General features: G+C 38.4%; 1 protein-coding gene across 1 annotated transcript; it reads left to right on the top strand.

Annotated features, from left to right (window-relative positions):
* Positions 1–13,288: 13,288 nt before the first annotated feature.
* LOC120530076 (diamine acetyltransferase 1-like) lies at positions 13,289–13,651 on the top strand. Its single transcript, XM_039754221.1, has one exon. The coding sequence runs from the start codon at positions 13,289–13,291 to the stop codon at positions 13,649–13,651; it is 363 nt and encodes a 120-aa protein (XP_039610155.1).
* Positions 13,652–20,510: the final 6,859 nt, after the last annotated feature.

The following is a 20,510-nucleotide window of genomic DNA, read 5'->3' as shown; positions in this document are numbered from 1 at the left end:
TTATATAATTGAGAACGCAGCGAAAAACAATAAGAAGCGAGCGAGTGACATATACTACCATATTCATGAGTGTTGCTGCCTCGGAAAGAAAGCAAGGTGTAAACCTAAACTTTAAATTAAGTTCATAGACAGGCTACCGCTGGCGTTTCACATGCCCACAGGTAATGCGGGATACAAGTTTAATGAGAGGACGCAGGATATAAACGAGAGTTTTGATCACTTTATAACTAAGTTAAAATTGTAGGTGAAGGGGTGTGCTTATGCAAATTCGAGACTGTGTTTGTGGGGATTGACAGTTAAGGCGGTGGGGAGTCACGTCATCATCTCCCTCCCATTCATCTAATTTCGGTCTGAGCTGAGCTCAGCTAATGCCGTCTTCGAAGCAACTTTGTCAGACTGCCACCAAATACTCACAGAAAAATCCACAAGTTAATACACACGCTGTCTCTATAGAGTTTCTCCACACTGAATCCTCCAGGCACTACTTACAAAAGGTCACATTGACAATCGTGTTACGTTATTTTTAAAATCTTTCCTTTTCTTAGCACAAGCACAGCTGAGAAGCTTCGATGCATGTGCTCCATAACGCGTTAAAAAATAATGCATTTAATCACACTTTGCATTACAAGCAAAGGGAGCTTTTGTCAATGCATGATTTCCTGGTACTGTACACGATTACATTGATCAGCGCATCCCGATTCATTTTATCCTCGCACCACCTTAGTTTGAGAAGAAGTCTGAAAAATATGAGGTTAACACAGAAAAACATCACCAATTCAAGCTTTATGAATAATCGATTCGCCATCAATAATTGTTTTGGTAAAGCCATCCTCCTTCCATTTTATAATTTTTCCGCCAATAGCCATGATTAAATGAACGGTAAATAAAGTAAGAGCAAAGCGAGGGTGACTTATTTAGGCAGGCATATATATGACAGCAACACTCATGACAATGTCAATCATGTTACGTTATTATTAAAATGTTTCCTTTTCTTTTTCATTACTTCTTTAACACACTACTTCTCCGCTGCGAGACGCGGGGATTTTGCTATATATATAATATATGAATGACCTCCAAAGAGCGCTGAGACTTTTGATATCATGAACGTGTCTGCAAAACTGTGGTCTCCTGCCCAGCAAAGTCGAGCAGCCAGCGCGCGCATAGCTGTGCCGGTTTGAGACGCTGACTGCGCTTCTGCCTTAAGTCAAAGTGAGCACTTTTAATTTTTTTCATCCTCCCCCTGCGCTATAGCCCAGACAAGTGCAAACACGGGACCCCTTTTCTACACCACGGCAAAATAATATTAAGGCGATTCACACTTTCTTTTGCACGTATACGATTATGAGGTCCTCACCTCGGATTATGAAAACACGAGTGGAGGACTGACAGTGCCATCACAGCCGATTAATGGCGGGACGTCTCACCAGTCTACACAAGGCGATCATAACGTCAGCGAACACATCTCTCTATACTATATAAAAGAAAAAGGCAACTTTCCTTTCTTTACACCTTTTTTTCCTTTTATCCCAAACCAAAGCCTTTCTCTCTTAACACTGCAGAGGACACAAAACTAATTTTCTTTAAATGCCGGTAAGGCACATTACCACAGGCACAAATTTGAACGTTCACATAGAAAATGTAATTTCTATACCACAGCCGTCGTGTAGCGCCTTTCAAAAGGGATCAACTACCGAGAGATGATCCATATACATTTTAGCTGCTGTTAGTTACTTACCTGTTGTGTTACACAGTCTTTAAAATGTAGTTTACCTGAAACCACTCCAGTAGTGCTCAATGTACCTGTACTTCTTAAAACGTTAATGTTTTACTGTTTAATAACTTATAGACTATATTTTATTATTTTTCCCTTGCACTCAGTGACCAAAGCTATACACCTAGATAGGTATATATATATATATATATATATATATATATATATATATATATATATATATATATATATATATATATATATGTATATGTAGATATGTATATAGATATGTAGATATGAAGATATGTATGTGTATATATATGTATGTATGTGTGTGTGTATGTGTATGTGTATGTGTGTGTATATATATATATATATATATGTATATGACAGCAGCAATCCAAGCTGTGAGAAAACACTAAAAGGAGGCGTGTCAGACGTTGTGGTACATTTTCTGATGCAGCTAGACGAAAAAAACTTTGTGACGCTGCCGCCAAATACACAAAACAATTACTTTGACAATCATGTTACATTATTTTTAAAATGTTTCCTTTTCTTTTCATAACTTCTTTAACACATGACATCGCTCAGGCTGGTATTTTGCTATATATATATATATATATCACAGCGACACTCATAACAGTGACAAAACAATTACATTGACAATCATGTTACGTTATTTTCAAAATGTTTCCTTTTCTTTCTCTTTCCTTCTTTAACACACTACTTCTCCTGCCAAGCGGTATATATATATATATATATATATATATATATATATATATATATATAGAGAGAGAGAGATAGATAGATAGATAGATATATATATATAGATAGATATGAAAACAACATATATATATATAGATAGATAGAGATATATATATAGATAGATATGAAAACAACATATATATATATATAGATATATATATATATATATATATAGATAGATAGATATGAGAACAACACTCATATCAATGACAAAACAATTACATTAACAATCAAGTTACGTTGTTTTTCAAATTTTTCCTTTTCTTTTTCGTACCTTCTTTAACACACTACTTCTCCGCTGCGAAGCGCGGGTATTCTGCTAGTATATATATATATAACGGTGGCGCAGTGGTAGTGCTGCTGCCTCACAGTTAGGAGACCCGGGTTCACTTCTCGGGTCCTCCCTGTGTGTAGTTTGCATGTTGTCTGTGTGGGTTTCCTCCTGGTGCTCCGGTTTCCTCCCACAGCCCAAAGACATGCAGGTTAGGTGGATTGGTGATTCTAAATTGGCCCTAGTGTGTGGGTTGGCACCCTGCCCGGGATTGGTTCCTGCCTTGCGCACTGTGTTGACCCCGTGACCCTGTGTTTGGATTCAGCAGGTTGGAAAATGGATGGATGGATATATATATAGTGCAGATACATTGTATATACAACATACATATATACCCGTGCACCTGATTGTTCATGCAATTATCTACTCAGTCAATCATGTGTGAGCAGCGCAATTTATAAAATGATGCAGATACATGTCAGGAGCTTCATTTAATGTTCACATCAATCATCAGAATGGGATCTGCCTGATCTGCCTGATTTTGAATGTGACATGATTGTTGGTGCCAGACAGGCTGGTTTGACACCACTCCAGCAGAAACATCTCTGACGCTGCACAACATCCACCTTCTAAACACCGTCTAAACAAATAACTAAAGTAAGTTATCAATACTGTCTAATTAGAAAGACAAACATGACATGCTAGAATATGGCTAAAGTGTTTTAACACGTAGTATTTGCATAGACCACCATACTTATCTAATCTCTAGTATAAATGCCATAGTCAAAATGGCAGAAAGGTATCGTAGTAGACAGACGTGCGGGGCCAAGTACCAGCAGGGATCTATGTGTATGTGTGTCTCTAATCTCTCACCGCACTCATTAAAATATATAAATTAATCATTAAATTTTAGTTACCTTGTGCTACTGAGCTACTGAATTGATAACAGCAAATTATTCTTTTTATTTTCTCTCAGCGTCAAGTCTTTTATTCAGCTTCCTTTCCTCTCTCCTTGTCTTTTCCCTTTTCTTAATTAGTTTATATATTTGTCAAATATATTTGAATTTGTTTTCCGTGGGACTTTGTAACCCTAACTGTTTAAAGACCATGGACTGGAGGAAATTAGACATGTTATTTTTACAAAGAAACCCTGTGGGCAGAGCCTTTCTAGTGGCGGGATTCACCACTATTCATTATTAGGGAGTTGTCCACAAACTTGCATTCTTATTTGAGAATCACTTCTGGCCTCATGAGACTAATATTTAAAAAACACATTAACATTTGCCTTCTTGTCTCACCTTAACCCATTATAAAATAAAAGCTGAGCAATGCCAGGTTCTTCGGCTGGTACTTCAAACATGTCAGAAGGAACCTTAAATTTCACTTAAATTGTTCAAAGCCATAATGCATTTCAAATAAAAAAAAAAGGTAACATGAGTGAAATGAATGAAAAGCACTTACTCGTGATGTTTACATTCAGTGTCTGTTTGTCGTAAAACCAGGCTGTTGTTTTTCCTTTGTCCTTGTATGTCAATTTATTTACTATGGATAAAATAGCATTTATTTTTAACTGAATTCTATGCAAATTGCATTAGCAGCAACATTGTGATACTCCACCTACCTGTATATTCTTCACTTCAGGTCCTGGAGCAGCTACCTGATGGCAGGCCCGCACCTAGGAAATTCTGGGCCCCAGGCAGTTGACAGAGTTCGGGCCCCTTTCGTGTTTCAAATATGTGCGTATATTTTAAAACGCCACTTAAAGGGTGGGCCCCTGACAAGTGTCATGGTTGCCCCCAAGGCGTGGGCCTGCTGATGGTTCAGGTCCACGAATTATGGTTTCACCGTATGTGCTTTACAGGTTCAAGTTGTTGTTACATGACGTCAAACATGCAGGTTAACGCATTTCAACTTAACTTCTGGTATCATAGAATTTCAACAGAATTAATTGCATGTTAAACATATGAACCCAGAGGGATAAATGTGTTCATACAACACAAGGATGGAAACTTAAAATTAAATAAACATTACATTTATACAATTAACTGTGAAAGATATTTTATTTATTTGATGAAGTGGTGGTCTAGTGGTTTGTTTCCATTGTGAACAAAACCCACAGGTGAGTAAAAAGAGCCCTCATTTACGGGAAAGAAATGATTATAAGCGTGTCCAGTAAAGCTATCTTTGGTTATGCGGTGGCATTAATGAGAATTCTGTCTAATACAGGTTTCTGAGAATATGGGAATAATTGCTAATAGAATGAGTACATAAAAAGGTAAAGAGATACAGTAATATTCTTTTGACATTTTGACTTTCATTTTATAAAATGATTGATGGGTTCCATCTGTCAAGTGTTTTCAAACAACACAAGCCATCACAGTTTTGTAGTGCTGACCACCTCTTTTTGTACAAAACAATAATTATTACTTTCTATTAGAAGTCCTTAAATGCAGATAGCATAAATGTGGCTGTCACAAAGGGGCACATTTATTTTTTATAACTGTTATAATTGAAGTGTTAATGCATTATTGGTTTGCACAGTGTTATTTCCTGTTTTTCTAATGTGTCTTAAATAACACTAATCTAATAACTGCTGGTCATTTTTTTCCCCCAAAGCTTTTAGCAAATGTATTAGCAAAAGTTATTGGTTTTTTAAAATGTGCTTGCCTGGTTGCAAATGAGTTCTCTTGGAACATGTTTTTTATTTCAGGAATTTGAGTAAAGGGAAAGCAATGGCTGGACATTTTTAAATGAAGGTAACTGGCAAACATGCTGTATTTTGTAAATTAAGGTAACTGGCACTGTTAGTAGTTTTCAGGGAAATTAATTTTGTTAGTTTTGACCCTTGTCTCTCCAACTTAAATTTTGTAAGGCATTTTGGCATCAGTATTAGAATTTTGACCCTTCAAGTATAACACCCTCTGCTCAGATTTTTCACCATGAATTTGCCTGGTCCCTTAAAAGTCCACTTTATGTTTCTCTTTAATATGCTTTGTTTAAATTCTGTTTATGTGCATGTAAAAGTCAGGATGTATGCCAGAAGGATTGGAACCCACCCTGGATGGAACTTTAAGAAACCTTCACCATAACATCATCAATTGCTCTTAACAATTGAATTAAGAATCACTTCATTCATTCAAAGGCTGGCATGCTGGGTACAAATTCTGCTGTCTGCCAATGTCTGTGTTGAGTTTGCACTTCCTCTCCACATTTTCCAGAGATTTTCCTTTCACAGCTCCAAAGATGGTAAGTTAGGTCCTCTGTGAGTGTGTGTGTGTGTAAATGGGTTTTATGATGGACTGTTGCCATGTTCCGTGCCGTTTTTGTCTTGCACCTCATACTACCATGATGAGCCTTTTTGGTCCCTAGCTCCCTGTATCTCTGAATTGGAGAGAGTTGAGTTATTAACTTTACTTTATGGTGATCAATTTATTTCCAGCCCCAACATAGTTATTGTTTGTGTGTAATATTGAATGTCTCCCCATGTCTGAATAGGTTAATCCAACAAACGTGTCGTTGTTATGCCAGTCACAAATTCTGAAAGTTGCTTTGCTGGACTGCAGCACAGCCATCCTTCACCTACTTTTATAAAACTCCGGGTCTCACTCTCCTGTCTCTCTTCCCTCAGACTCCCTCTGCTCCAGTCGCTGCTTCTGAGCCACCCTCACCTTTTCATGAGGAAGACTTTGTGTTCTGTTGACCAGGAGTTGGGGCTGAGGCATCAAGTTTGACAGCTGTACCTTTTGTGAGTAGATCGCTTCTGAAAGAGACTTGTGTTTGTATCTGCCAGGAGTGCAGCAAAGTTTCTACTCCTTGGAAAACCTCCAAAAAAATGCACTCACCTACAATACAATACAATAAAATTCAAGTTATTTTTGTATAGCCCGAAATCACACAAGAAGTGGCCTAATGGGCTTCAACAGGTTCTGCTTTTGACTCTCTAAGAAGACAAGAAAAAACTCCCAAAAAAACCTTGTAGGGGAAAAAAAATGGAAGAAACCTTGGGAAAGGCAATTCAAAGAAAGACCTCTTTTTTCAGGTAGGTTGGGCGTGCAGTGGGTGTCAAAGGGTAAATACAATACAATACACAGAACAGAACACAAGTAATCCTTAATACAATATAATAGCGCAAATAGAAATATTACAAGTACAGAGTACAATTCAACAGTAGATGATATCCCATAATATGATTTGGATTTGTTCAGAGTCCTGGAGACTTCGGCCATCAAACTGCCTCTCCCTATTGGCCATTCCACAGCTGAGTTAGTGTTGGGCCAGCCAATCCAATGACAGGTCCCATCTACCTGATGATTCCTGCGCTCCTCCATCTGAGATGATTTTACCTTAGGGCAGACATAACAACTTGGCAGGTGGGCCGTGGCACCAATTGCCACATTTGAGTACAGAGAAGAGAAACAGAATAGGTGAGGGTTAGTACAAAATTATAACTATCATGTTACTTATGTTTTAGTACTAATGACTAACAACAGAGATGCAGTCTGTACAGTTAATCAGTAGCTTTAGTCACTTTACATAGTCTGTTGGTGCAGTCTTTTATAAGCAATGGCAAAGTGGTTGTTATAAGCAAACCAGGAAATGTATGTGTTTTCAAGAAACCGCAAAAAAGAAGTTTCCAGAGAACCATAAACAAAATCCATCCATCCATACATTTCCCAACCCGCTGAATCCGAACACAGGGTCACGGGGGTCTGCTGGAGCCAATCTAAAAACAAAATCCAGATGCAAAGTCAAAATACAGTAAGAATTGTCAAGAGTTCTTACCAAAATTACAAGAATATCACAAGAACCATAATGCTAAGACTATGGACCCAATCGAGAATTGGAAGCCAGAATTTCTCATACTATGCGTTCAGGACAAACACTGTTCAAGGCTTAAGTCCGTAATCTCAAACAGAAAGATAAAGATTTGCGCAGAGCCTTTGTGACATGATGTTTAGTGCCTCATGGGAGGCATTCCTTAGCAGCAAAGCAGTGCATGCCAGCATCATATCAACAAAATAGACAGACTCTAAAATAGCAGTGTGACACATTACAAGTTCAATAGCAAAACTATTAATATCTTTCTCAAAGTAAAGAATACATCAAAAAAACACATATCCACAATAAATGAACAGAAAAAAATGTATCTACAGTAAGTCAAAGAATTCTTTTTCCTCTACGAGGGTCAGAAGTTAGGGAGTAGCACCAACAATTGGAAGCTTGCTGGTTTGAATCCCGTAAACACCAGAAGTGACTCTACTCCGTTGGGCCCTTAACCTGCAGTAGTTTTGTCCTGGCTATGACGTTATTCTGCATCCAGCCCTGCAAACATGTCTTCCAACTTACAGGGAAAACTTGGGTGATTGACGGCAGGAGTGGCACTCCAGCTACTGTAAAAAAAACCTGACCCTGTTAAAGTGTGGTGCTGAGGTGTCATCCTCTGCACTCGGGTCCCAGTCCAAGTGGTTTGTCGAGTGGTGGGTGCTGCAATGCATTATCAGTGCATGCTCCCAACCAGCCGTTAGATGTCCAATATTTATTCTTAACAGTCTTAAGGTCGTGTCATATTAGATGACTTTTTCATTCAGTTTTAGTCATAGTCTTCATTTCCATAATCTTCGTGAGTCGGAGGCAGATAGCAGCACACTCCATTGAAGATCATCTAGTCTGACACACCCTGCAGCTCACTCCAACTTGTCCATGAGTCATTCCAACTAAATCAAACCGGTTTCATTTAGTCTCTAGTCATAGGGATAGACCCTGCTTGCATGACAGCTGTCAACCAACGAATGCAGTACAATGTGTTTAATGCAGAGACAAGGAATAAGAAACATGGGTGTTTTTTTTTTTTGTTCTTTATTTTCGCCTTATACAATTTCTTGTATTAGAAATTTGTTAGTTTTCACATACCCCTTGGGGTCAGCCATTGTACATCGCCCCTGGAGCAATTGAAGGTTAAGGGCCTTGCTCAAGGGCCCAGCAGAGTAGGATCTCTTTCGGCAGTGATGGAGATTTGAACTGGCAATGTTCGGGATACCTGTGCAGATCCTCAGCCTCAGAGCCACCAGTCCTCCCACCTTGGATGGACCTTGTCTATCTGAAGTCTTGTGCTACACATGCCACAACAGAGCAGAGAAAACTGCAGCCAAACTCGTTGTAGCAATTAACCCTTCATATAAGATCAGCTCCGTCAGGAAGCTGTCAAAAAAGAGGCAAGCATGGCTATGTTAGAATTACGCAGTCGGTAAATTTGACTCGCCCAGCGCCTGTGTAACGTGACATAGTTCAGCGATAAGATCAGCCACTGCAGGTTGCAAGTGTACATCTAGAAGTCATGCACTGTGACATTAGCTTTAGTATAATTAGCTAATCTAAAAAAGACCTGTGTTAGTTTAACTGTGTTAACCCTAACCCTAACCCTAACCCTTGGGATTAATAAAGTATCTATCTATCTATGTATCTGTTAATATTCTAATGGACTAATAGTTCCTGCATCTAATGCTGCCAGGATAGGCTCCAATTCCAACAATCCTTAACTAAATTAAACATTTATAATAAGAAGCTGGTGAATTATTATTCTGTAAGTTGCAGATGATGGACTGGTGTTATGTCCAGGGTCGGTTCATGCCTTAAACTGGATAAAAAGATGGATAGACTTCAGATGAGACAGAGCAGACGTTTGGGGTAAAAAATATTAATTGTGAGGTATAGAACTATACGGTTTACAGAAAAGGAATCAGTGCATCTTCAGAAATACAGTACAAGATTTGTGCTTACCCTCACTTGCTAGTAGTGACCAACAGCAGGGCTCAGATCAATCTTTGTCAGACCTATAATTGAGCACTTCCCTAATTTATGAGGCAGCTTTTCCATTAACAACAAAATCTTCAGAATTAAATAAGAAACAGACCTTCAGAAGTGCTGCGGCATAGGTGAATAAGGTATAAACATTGATAAATGGCTACACCCTTTTTTTTCCAAGCTTGACTTTGAAAAATACTGTCTTTGAGTTTCAGGTCACAGTCTGACAACAATTAGGCACAGCAGAATAAATAGACTGCAGCAGTTTTTATATTCCTTTGTCAGAAAGCGGAATTCCTGTGTTGCAAATGACTTGATATACATATTCAGTGAGTTGTAATTAAGGCTGCGCTCAGCTTTGTAATACCAGAATCATCCTAATTACGTAATGAGAGAAACAGTAGCGCGTGCACTTAACCGATTCTTATTATGCCATTTCATATTTCCTTTGTTTGTAAGCACTGAGCGATTTTCATAGGCACACTTGCCAAAGCATAAAAAAATAATTGTTTCTTGAGTATGAGAACGTAAGGAGCGCTGCCCCTTTCCTTATTTTGAAAGGCATGTTCTTATTTGTAAAGTATGTTATTTAAACCACATAAAAGTATGTTGAGACCCTATGGAAATTTACGATAACTAACGCCAGCTGAAGGAGTTTTAATGTACGTTTCACACATTAAACACAAGACTGTGTATGGCTGTCATTTCTACATCGTGTCATTTCCCACTCAGAACTGCAAAATAAGTGTGTGTGTGTGTTATCATTACTCGTGTATATGACATTTGGGACCTTGCTTGGAGTTAAGCACTTTTCTTTTCACTTCATGCACCGTACGTTTGTCACTTATTTTCTTTTAATTAGTTTTATAAATTGCACAAAAGATGGATATATCCACAAGACCTTTGTTTTTTAACATATATTGATTTTTGAAAATGTAGAGGTTGAGGTCACTAATTCCTTTTTTCATTAAAGGAAAGCCTCAAATTCACTATATTTAACAGCCTTTTACCAGGCCAATCTTCAGCCTGAATAAATGACAAGAATATAAGCTTCCCTAGATGCCATGGTGTAAATGTATTAGCTGTACTAAGAGACCTACTCCTAGTATAATTATGTTAGGAACCAATAAGACAGCTTGGAAATCAATATGCTAAGACAGATAGAGTAAAGGACCATGGCCAGAAAACTGGGAATAGATTAGTCAGGCAGGTCCCAAGATGAGCTATGATGAACAGGATATCAACAGTACTTCAGCTGATGTGCCGTGCGTTTTACAAGAGAAAAATAGCATCTTCTTATAGTTATATAAAATTCAATTGTTGCATCAATATACCATTCAGCATTCTTAGAAGCATGTGATTTTTTTTTTAACGGAGTTATTAGAAAGAAGAAAAAAAAAAAGAAACTGTATCGGAGCATTTTTCCCCCCTTGTTTTGAGGGTATTTAGCCACCTTCTTTGCCTCTTCTTTAAAACTTACATTTCCAGGCGAGTCTTTGCTAATTAGTAAATGATGCTCAAGTTTCTGGGAATTTGCCTGTGTGAGTGCAAGCGCCGGCATATGCGTGCTTGTGTGTCTTATTTTTCTGGGCTTGTTTTCAAAAGTATTTGATTTCATTTATTCTTAAAGGCTTATTTGTTGTCTTAAATAAAAGGTAAGTATAATTTAGACTCAATTAAGGTTAAAATAAAAGAGCCTGTGAGGAAAACAAAAGCTTCCCCCTTTCGGGTACACGATAGTACATCTGCTCAAGTCCAATCAAGCTTTCAAAGCCATAGTAGGGAACAAAAGCAGCCATCAAGCAGGAACAAAGTCAGAGACATAAGTGGTCCGAATAAGTGTGCAATTTCTGCCCATATGACTATCCTGACACAATTGCTCTAATTTTCTTTCTTAGAAATGACTGATAAAAGACTTAGGTAATTGCTATGGAGACAGACATTTTTCCATCAAGGGGGGATCTCAAATAATACAGCCTCAGGGTCATAAGATGGAGTGTCAGTTTCTACAAAGTCCTAAATTAATACTTGTCCCTTCCTTAGGTATACTTCCTGTAGATCTAATTAAGTGAATGTAATTTATCTTGACAATGTATCGGAAATCACTCAATCAACTGACTTTTGCTAATGACCAAAAATATTTTAAAAATGCTAAGCAGGCCTGAAATTACAGATGATTTTCCTTTTCTCTTATTTTTATTTTTATCGTTTGTAATTTTTTTCTTCTTCTTCCGTAAGCACTCAAGTGCATTGCATTTCCTTGATTGTATGCTAAAAGACATTTTCATCGAGGAGCGGATTTAATTGGCACTGTGCAAATTAAAAAGAAGATTGCTTGTTAAATCATGGTAATTCCTGACAGAGAAAAAAATAGCTTGCTGCGACGCCTTCAGTTCGACCTGTGTCCATTCAGCTCATGACCTTGTCCCCTGTAATCAAACTTAATTTATCCAGCTGATCTCTGTATTCCTAGTCAATGAGCTGCGCTGCCTGGGAAATGCAGAGAAGCCACCAACAAGCTAATGACTGTGAGGCAGCTCTAAATGCAATGCACATCAGTACTGACACACGGGCAAATTGAAGTAAGAACGAAAAAAAATAAAATAAAAAGGTCCCGTTTGTGTGAGAGGCAACAAAGTTGGACTGGAAATGCCAGTCATTTTTAGCTAAGTGCTCTGTTTTTCTTGAGAAGACTGTGACAGAATAAATACAGATGTCTACTGATTATTAAAATAAATATTCTTACTTAGATACATGCAAAGGTCACTGCAAGCCCAAACGATATGCATAGCGTGGAAAATTAACAATAATGAAAATTATGAATTGAAAGGTTGAATCTTAACACGTGTTTGATCACAAGTCAGTGTAACACTCTTAACTCAAGTCAATTTATACAGTGTACATGTCAGACGACGTGACCGTAGTCCTCTCACAGATTTTTATCCATTTTATCAAACCCCTCTGGTTCCAGTCTATCACAGGGCACGCTGGCACTCACACCCTCTCTCATTCTGTACCAGTTTAATGTAGCTAATTATCTATAAAAAGCCAGAGTAATACTCATAAAAACACAGTAAGAATGTGCAGACACCACACAGGAAGTGACTGGGTTGCCACTTAAACCCACGATCTGTGATGCAGAGATTTTTAAATTAAAAGAAAAGAAATATGTAACACCCTCTAGCATATATTTACGCATAAAGATCAGAATAAGTCTACACATCTTAAGCTATAAGGCCCCATCCACACTACTATGTTTTCGATTAAAAGCCCAGACGTTAGTCTCATTTTTCTTCCACACTACCCCGGTTGTTTTCAATTCTTGAAAATGAAGACTTTTAAAACACTCTTATTGCTTGTATATGTCTGAAAATGCAGCCTCTGCGTTGTCATGTGAATGCAGTTTTTTTTTCTTTCTTTTAAATGCAGACTCTATGCATGTTCTAACCTTCCATCCCTCCATCCATTTTTAACCCGCTGAATCCGAATACAGGGTCACGGGGGTCTGCTGGAGCCAATCCCAGCCAACACAGGGCACAAGGCAGGAACCAATCCTGGGGAAGGTAGTGCACTTGTTTGGTACTTGCATGTAATCGCCCTTTTTTTCTTAAACTAAGGGGTCAGGATCCCAGACTGACTGCGGAGGGGTAAACACCTGGGAAACGAATGAAGAAACACCTCTTGCTTCTATTCAAATACAAAGGACTCGTGCGAAAAGGGAAGAAAAGTAAGAAACGAAAATGGCCAAGTATATATTGCGGAAGGCTGAACCCATGGACGTCTCTGATATACTGCGACTCATAAAGGAACTTGCAAAATACGAAGACATGGAGGATAAAGTGGTCTTGACGGAGAAAGAACTGCTTGAAGATGGTTTCGGTGAACACCCGTTCTACCACTGTATGGTTGCAGAGGTGTCCACAGAGCTTCAGACCCCTGAGGGTCACACTGTTGTTGGATTTGTCATGTATTATTTTACATATGACCCTTGGATTGGAAAACTCTTGTACCTTGAAGACTTTTATGTCATGAAATATATGACATGGAATGGAAATGGAAATGGAAATGGAATATGTTCTAATCTGTTTGTGTTTATTCCATAGTCCTTCCCTAACTGGATCCTGCTCTTTACAATGTCACCATTCACAGAAGAAAAGCATAATCCAAAATAGCAGACACAGAGGAATTGCTTTACATGCTGCTTATTGTGTTGTTTACCTGTGTGCATCTAAATTGCATTTTAAATAATTTGCTAGTTGCCACAGTTTTGTGATAAATCCGGTGGCCAGCAACATTCCTGGCCCTTCAAGGATGCCCAGTGCAGGTGAATATCTACATCATATGCATTTTTCATTTTCATGTGGATGGAGATACTTTCAAAAACAATGTAAATTGTTTTGGTTTAAAAACCTTCAGCCCATAAAAAGCATGCTTCCTTGGTGCAAACGGGGAGCAGAGTGGCTGTGTAACTCCCAGAAAACAATAAGAGAGACTGTCTGATCAAGGTTGAAAATTTACCACTGTGACACAACATGTTTCCACAAGTGCACAGGGAAAGCTGTACGGTCAAACCAAACAAAATGATCACAAACGTGTGAATAATTAATGACTTCCTCTCGTATATATCTACCATATAATAAAATGCTCATTTCTTTGTGTGTGTGTGTGTGTGTATGTGTGTGTTTGGTCCTTCTGAGCGATCTGATTGGTCAGTTTGGCTTTAGTCAGGTTGGTTAGTTTCACCTTTGCTGTTCAGTCAAATGCGATTGAGACAGGAAGTGCCAGGTAAGAGGTTGTCACACATAAGGATAAGAAGGAAAGGAGTAGGAGCAATGCTGAGAGTCATCTTGAAACACAAGGAGTATTTACAAGAATATGAATGATGCTTTTCCAGCGGGTAATGGGGGCCAGTATGTCATTGGCGATAGTTAAAAAATCGTCAGGAGGCAAACCGTGCTTCAAAATGGCAGAGTAGGAATGTGGCTGAGAGATAAACACAACAGCCAGGAAAGGCTGAGACACACAAGGACACTGAAGAAAGATGTAGGACGCACGCTAAGGGTTCAGATAAAGCAAAAATCTTTGACAGGTAACATAGCTGTATACAGTACATATATATGGTAAGTTATATACACGGAAAATACATATAGTTATAAGATGGAGCAGTCCACATGCCCAGAAAGGTACCAAGCCACCCAAGTATATCATAAAAACGACAATTTATTAAATAAAACAAGATAAACAGAATAGGTTAAAGTGCAGGAAAATACAACAGAACAATATAATGCAAAAGGAAAATTACTCATCATCAGCTAGCTGTCTTTATTAATTTAAAAGGCCTTGTAAATAGATAACAAAAATCAATGACCTTCACAATTCAAGTATTTTTTTTATCAATAGCAGTGAACTTTATTAATCTGTTGGTGAATTATCTGATTTCAACCTATATTCTGTCCTCATTAACAATATTATTCACACTTAATGAATGATAAGTACTGCACTATTAATTATAATATTTTTATTGCTTATTTTGAAAGAATGACAACAATGAACTATATCACTTTTAACTATACCTCACAGTAAGGAGAGCAGGGTTCAGAATCTGGGTCCTCACTGTGTGGAGTTTGCTTGGTCTCCCTGTGTCTATGTAGGTTTCCTCCAAGTGCTCTGGTTTACTCCCACAGTCCAAAGACATGCAAGTTAGGTGAATTGGTGATCCTAAATTGGGCCTAGTGTGTGGTTGGGGTGAATGTGTGTGTGTGTTTGCCCTCCGATGGACTGGCACTTGTCTAGGGTTTGTTCCCGTCTTACGCTTTGTGCTGGCTGGGATAGGCTCCAGCAGACTGAAAAGGACTGACTTTTAACTATATCCCGACTATATTACAGGACACTTTTTCTTATGGTAGTAACTGTCTGTGCTTAGGTACAAACCCGTCACTCAGAGGCATCTCCCTTTTCTATGCCGTGTGCAAGAGGAGAACATCCATTGTCAGATGTAGAGGCTGCCTGTAAGCAATGCAAATTGAGCGCCTCCTGCTGACGTCAGCTGAGCTCTCTCTCTCTCTCTTTTTCGCTCTTCCTCTTTCTCAGCGCACACCTATTCCGAAATCCCCACCACTACAATGCAATGTTACATTTCTTTTTACACATACACAGTATATTACATAGACTATAGGACTCTCAGCAGCAGCATTACATCCTCCAAGCTGACCCTCAACACAGGAACTTAACAGAGTAATGTTCTGGCCAACCATCCATCCATTATCCAACCCGCTATATCCTAACACAACCCCATCAGTAAATTTGCTAATGACATAACCATCATAACTAGGTATTGTCACTTCACTTAAGACTAACAGGAGCATGTTTATCTACTTGAATCTTATATATAAATGTCTACACGTGGAAGTGTGTGTGTGTCTGTCTGGCCCGGAAGTGAGAAGTCAAGTCGGGGTAAGGGTTACACCTCCAAAGTAACAGAAAACTCAATTAGCCACTAATAACACAAGCGAGGCAAGCACATCAGTAAAATGAAGCCTCAGAAGAAAGACAAAGTTACTTAACCGCTAACATCGGCTAAACGGTATCCCTTTTACTTTTCCTCCTGCTGCTAATACACAAGCGATGCAAGCATGTTGGCAAAACTAATCTTTCTAGGAGAGAGATGCCCAGAGTAGTTCTTTTCAATTACCTGACATCTCTACATTTCAATTTTTTTCTGACAATTTCAATAGTTTCTAGGACCCCGGGATTTTTACAGCACATGCTTACACAGCTAGTAAAAGATATGTTTGACTGTGAGAGGAAATCAGAGTACCTGCTGAAAGGTGGGCACAGGGACAATATGCATAATCCACAGAGACAGTGAATGGGACAACAACAACAACAACATTTATTTATATAGCACATTTTCATACAAACAGTAGCTCAAAGTGCTTTACATATTAAAGAATAGAAAAATGAAAGACACAATTATAAAATAAAATAAATCAACATTAATTAACATTGAATAAGAGTAAGGTTCAATGGCCAGGGGGGACAGAAAAACAAAAACTCCAGACGGCTGGAGAAAAAATAAAATCTGTAGGGATTCCAGACCATGAGACCGCCCAGTCCCCTCTGGGCATTCTACCTAACATAAATGAAACAGTCCTCTTTGGATTTAGGATTCTCACGGAAGGGCTTGATGATGATGATGGTCACGTTGACTTCTGCCTTTTAATCCGTCCATCATTGTTGGACATAAAATGAAGTTACTTCCTAGAAATTGTAAAGTAACAGCATTAACCACTCTGCCACCATGTTACTCTGCAGCTAACAACTAGACCAACCTTGCTGCCAGAAAATTTTGGGCCCCTGGCAATAACGGCTAAGCACCTGGGCCCCCTGGCTACGTACTACAATACTTTTGCCTCCCCAAACTGACCGAGTGACATGCATATGATACACTCAAGCTGAACGTCCATCACATTGAAATTTTGCGCAACCGTAAATAAATGTATACGATATCGTATCGCACGTTGTGTTTCATGATGCGTGGAGGGTCTGGTAGCTCTGAATTAAAATTACTAACAGAGTCAATGTATCTTTTTACCTCGTTTTTAGTTCTGTTTGTGTCTCTCATGATACAATATCAACAATCACAGTACCCACCTTCGGACCTTAACACGTTCTTGACGTGAATCGCCTCATCTATCAAATGATGTGACAGATCCTTTAAATATTTTGCATCTAAATTTGCACAAGAGGCTGAGATCTCCTCCGTGCTCATGCCCCTACAGTTTAAAATTGGACAAAAAAGACAACATATGTTGTTTAGGCTTTCAAAACACCCAGAAAATTCTGAAATTAAGGAATCAATCATAACGTGAAACGTGCCTCTTCTGAATTTCACTTCTGGATATTGGGATTCCTCATCATCTGCATCTGCATCAGATCCATCAGACTCAATAAGACGTCTTGGTCTTTTGCGACGCCGCCTGACTTGAACACTACAGGGATTTCCATTTAATTTTCCCACTGCTCGGGGTCCCTGACAGGTGTCATGGTTGCCTCCCCCTGGCGGCGGCTCTGACCAGATCCACACCTCAGAACTGGTGTTAGAATGATAACATACATGAAGATAACACAAAATAGTACACAGCTTGACTTTTTATGTCCATTTTAACAGATTTTGAGTCAATGGATGATAACGTATCATACGAGCAGGAGTGCCCTTCCACTTTAATAACCAGGCACACTTGCCTTGGCCTTTGCATTCCCAAGTTTGCCCAGATGGCACCAGATGACTTGGTTGAGGAATAAATGGCTGAAAGGCTTGATGGTTTGCCAGTTCTGAAGAACAGCAGTCAAATGTTAAATTGTAGTGAGAGCAGCAGCAACAGAATGTGATAGCTGCTCTTTTTATCACTTTTTTCAAATATTGTTTACAAAATTACTCCAGTAAATAAAGTACTCACAAGACTTTGCTTTCATAAATCTCCACTTCTGTTCCTTAAATACAGCATTCTTCAAGTTCTTGTTATGAACAAATGCATCCTTGAAGTAGAAAATATTCTCAGCCTGTATGGTATATTAATATTAAGAGGCTTCTTACATTTACCTTCATTTACTTTGCATTTACTTTCTCTGCCTCTTTGAAATCACTCTCATTGTTTCATGTAGCATCTGACTTCAAGTAAAATGCTTTTTCCAGTCCAAGCTTAATACCGATATCAATGCAAGGTAAATGGACATGTGTAAATCTAAAAAGAAACAGAGTATATACTGTATGTCTACCCAGTAATTTAAATCTGTTCCAGCTGCCCCCTGCTCTGGATAAGTGGGTTTAGGGAATGGATGGATCAATAAATTTCTACAAATTACTACAGTATAATCCGTCCTGCCAAAAGCAACTCTTTTTTGTACGTCATCCATCCTTAGAACAGACCTAGAATATTCAGAATAATTTAAATTATTTTTGTATTCACCATTTTCCTCTTTTACATGTCTGATGGCCACTCTTGTTGGCAAAACAAATCCTCAGGAGTCAGCACAAGTGACTGAAGTGGCGGCTGAGCGTCTGTGTGCAAGTGCCTGCCTGTACAGACAGTGGCATGATGGCCTCGGTAAACCACTAGAAAAAAAAAAAAAAACAAAACAGTAAAATATGACATCTGTCACTTTGATGAAGCAAATAAATAACAGAAAATGATTTATTTTAAATCAATTAACTAGGTTGCACCCTAATGTTACTTCATTTGTACATTTTCTAACATAACATTAAAAAGTGCTTATTTTGTCACCCTTATAATATGCAGACAAAAGCAAAGTCTCTTATATAAAAATCATCAATGGTAGTTTTAAACATGTTAATGTAAGTTGGAAATTTATACTATGAACTATTTACCATATTTGTAATGAAATGTGAAGAAAATATGTAGCAGTACAGTTGAGACTCTATAAGATGCAGTTATTTCTTATATTTCACATATTCCCCAGCCTATATGTCAATGTATGGGCAGTATTCATATGTTAACAGTATACTGTACATTTGTTGTTGTGATTTAAAGCAGTAGTTCTCGAACACTGGGAAAGTCATGAGTTACCATTGCTGAGTTACAAGGTGCCATCTTTGGGTCACAATCACATGGAAAAAGAAAAAAAATAGATTTCAATGGCTGAGTTGTTCATGCTATGAACTCACATTCAAGGTATCTGTATACTGCTGTGTACATTCAAACATTTTCTTTGTTTTGATTTCCTGCTTCTTATCCAACAGGAGAAACCCGCCTTTCAATTTGACTGATGTTTCACCATGGGTGACCACCACCTAGCCCTCTCCATCCCAAGCCCCATGGAACTTAGCTTTCTTGATTTAGTTGTCAATAAACACAAAAAGAGAACACTGGGTCCAGAGGTTGCAAATGTTGTAAAGCCCTGATTTAAAGGCTTCAGGCTGTACTACAAGTGAAATGAACTGAGCAGTTCAAAAGTGAAGGTAAGGCCAAAGAGATAAACCACTAAAGTTTAAACGTTGCAGGGGTCAGCATCAAGAAGAAGAGGAAGTCTTTTTGTCAAAACTAAAACGCTAACCCTGACTTGTAAACAAGAAAAGTATTGCTATAGATCTGTAGTCATCAATCACATCATAGATAAAATGCATGCAAAAGTTTCCTTATAGTACCTGCAGTCTTGGACGGTGTGAAACATCCAGCGTTGGCTTATAAATCACAGCACCAATGACATCAGGTGACAATGCCCCTAAATCTGTTATCCAAAATATGACTTTTAAATAAGCTACATCTGTCACTTCAACAACTGATGCATGTACAGCAATATGCAAAAATACAACAAGAAAGAGCTATTTGAAACAAAATGCATGACATCTTCAAGGTAATAACAAATAAAAGTACAGTAATAATGAATAAAATGCATTTTCAAAGTAGTAAAATATGGAAACATTCCAAAAGCAGAACTAAACTACATATAAGCTACTAAAGATTCTGAGAGTATGGCCATTGTCAGACATGCGTGTCCATGGAGCGTCTCTGGGGCTCTACACACAAAGGAAGGACAGTGGTGTGACACCCGAGTTAATTGTATTTACCTTTGCTCCTATACGAAAGAAGAAGAAAATCACGAGAAACCATGATGTTAGTTCTGTCACTTGTCATCCACTCCGGCTAGAATTCAAAACCATTACAGATCAGAAGTTGGCGTTCAGTAGTGAACCAGCATCCAAGCATAATACGTCTATCTCACTGGAATCTTGTTCTTCTATTTTTGTTAATACATTTCTTAATTAACAAACATTCCACATTAGCTTTTTTGTGCACACACCAAGTATTTATGGTAATCCTCTTCCTTGTGGGACTTTTGCTTTGTTTTGGGATATTTCTAGTTCTTTTGCCAATTCTTCTTGTATTGGAACAGCTAGGCTGGAAACCTGCTGGTCACAGTTCTGAGTAAGCTGGACCAGGT

The sequence above is a fragment of the Polypterus senegalus genome, chromosome 5 (assembly GCF_016835505.1).
Source record: "Polypterus senegalus isolate Bchr_013 chromosome 5, ASM1683550v1, whole genome shotgun sequence".
Lineage (NCBI taxonomy): Eukaryota > Metazoa > Chordata > Cladistia > Polypteriformes > Polypteridae > Polypterus > Polypterus senegalus.
Note: the sequence above shows the minus strand (reverse complement) of the source record. Positions and strands in the feature narration are given on the sequence as shown.

Bases quoted from the DNA above. Each gene is read 5' to 3' on its own strand.
- LOC120530076 (XM_039754221.1), top strand. From the start codon at position 13,289: ATGGCCAAGTATATATTGCGGAAGGCTGAACCCATGGACGTCTCTGAT.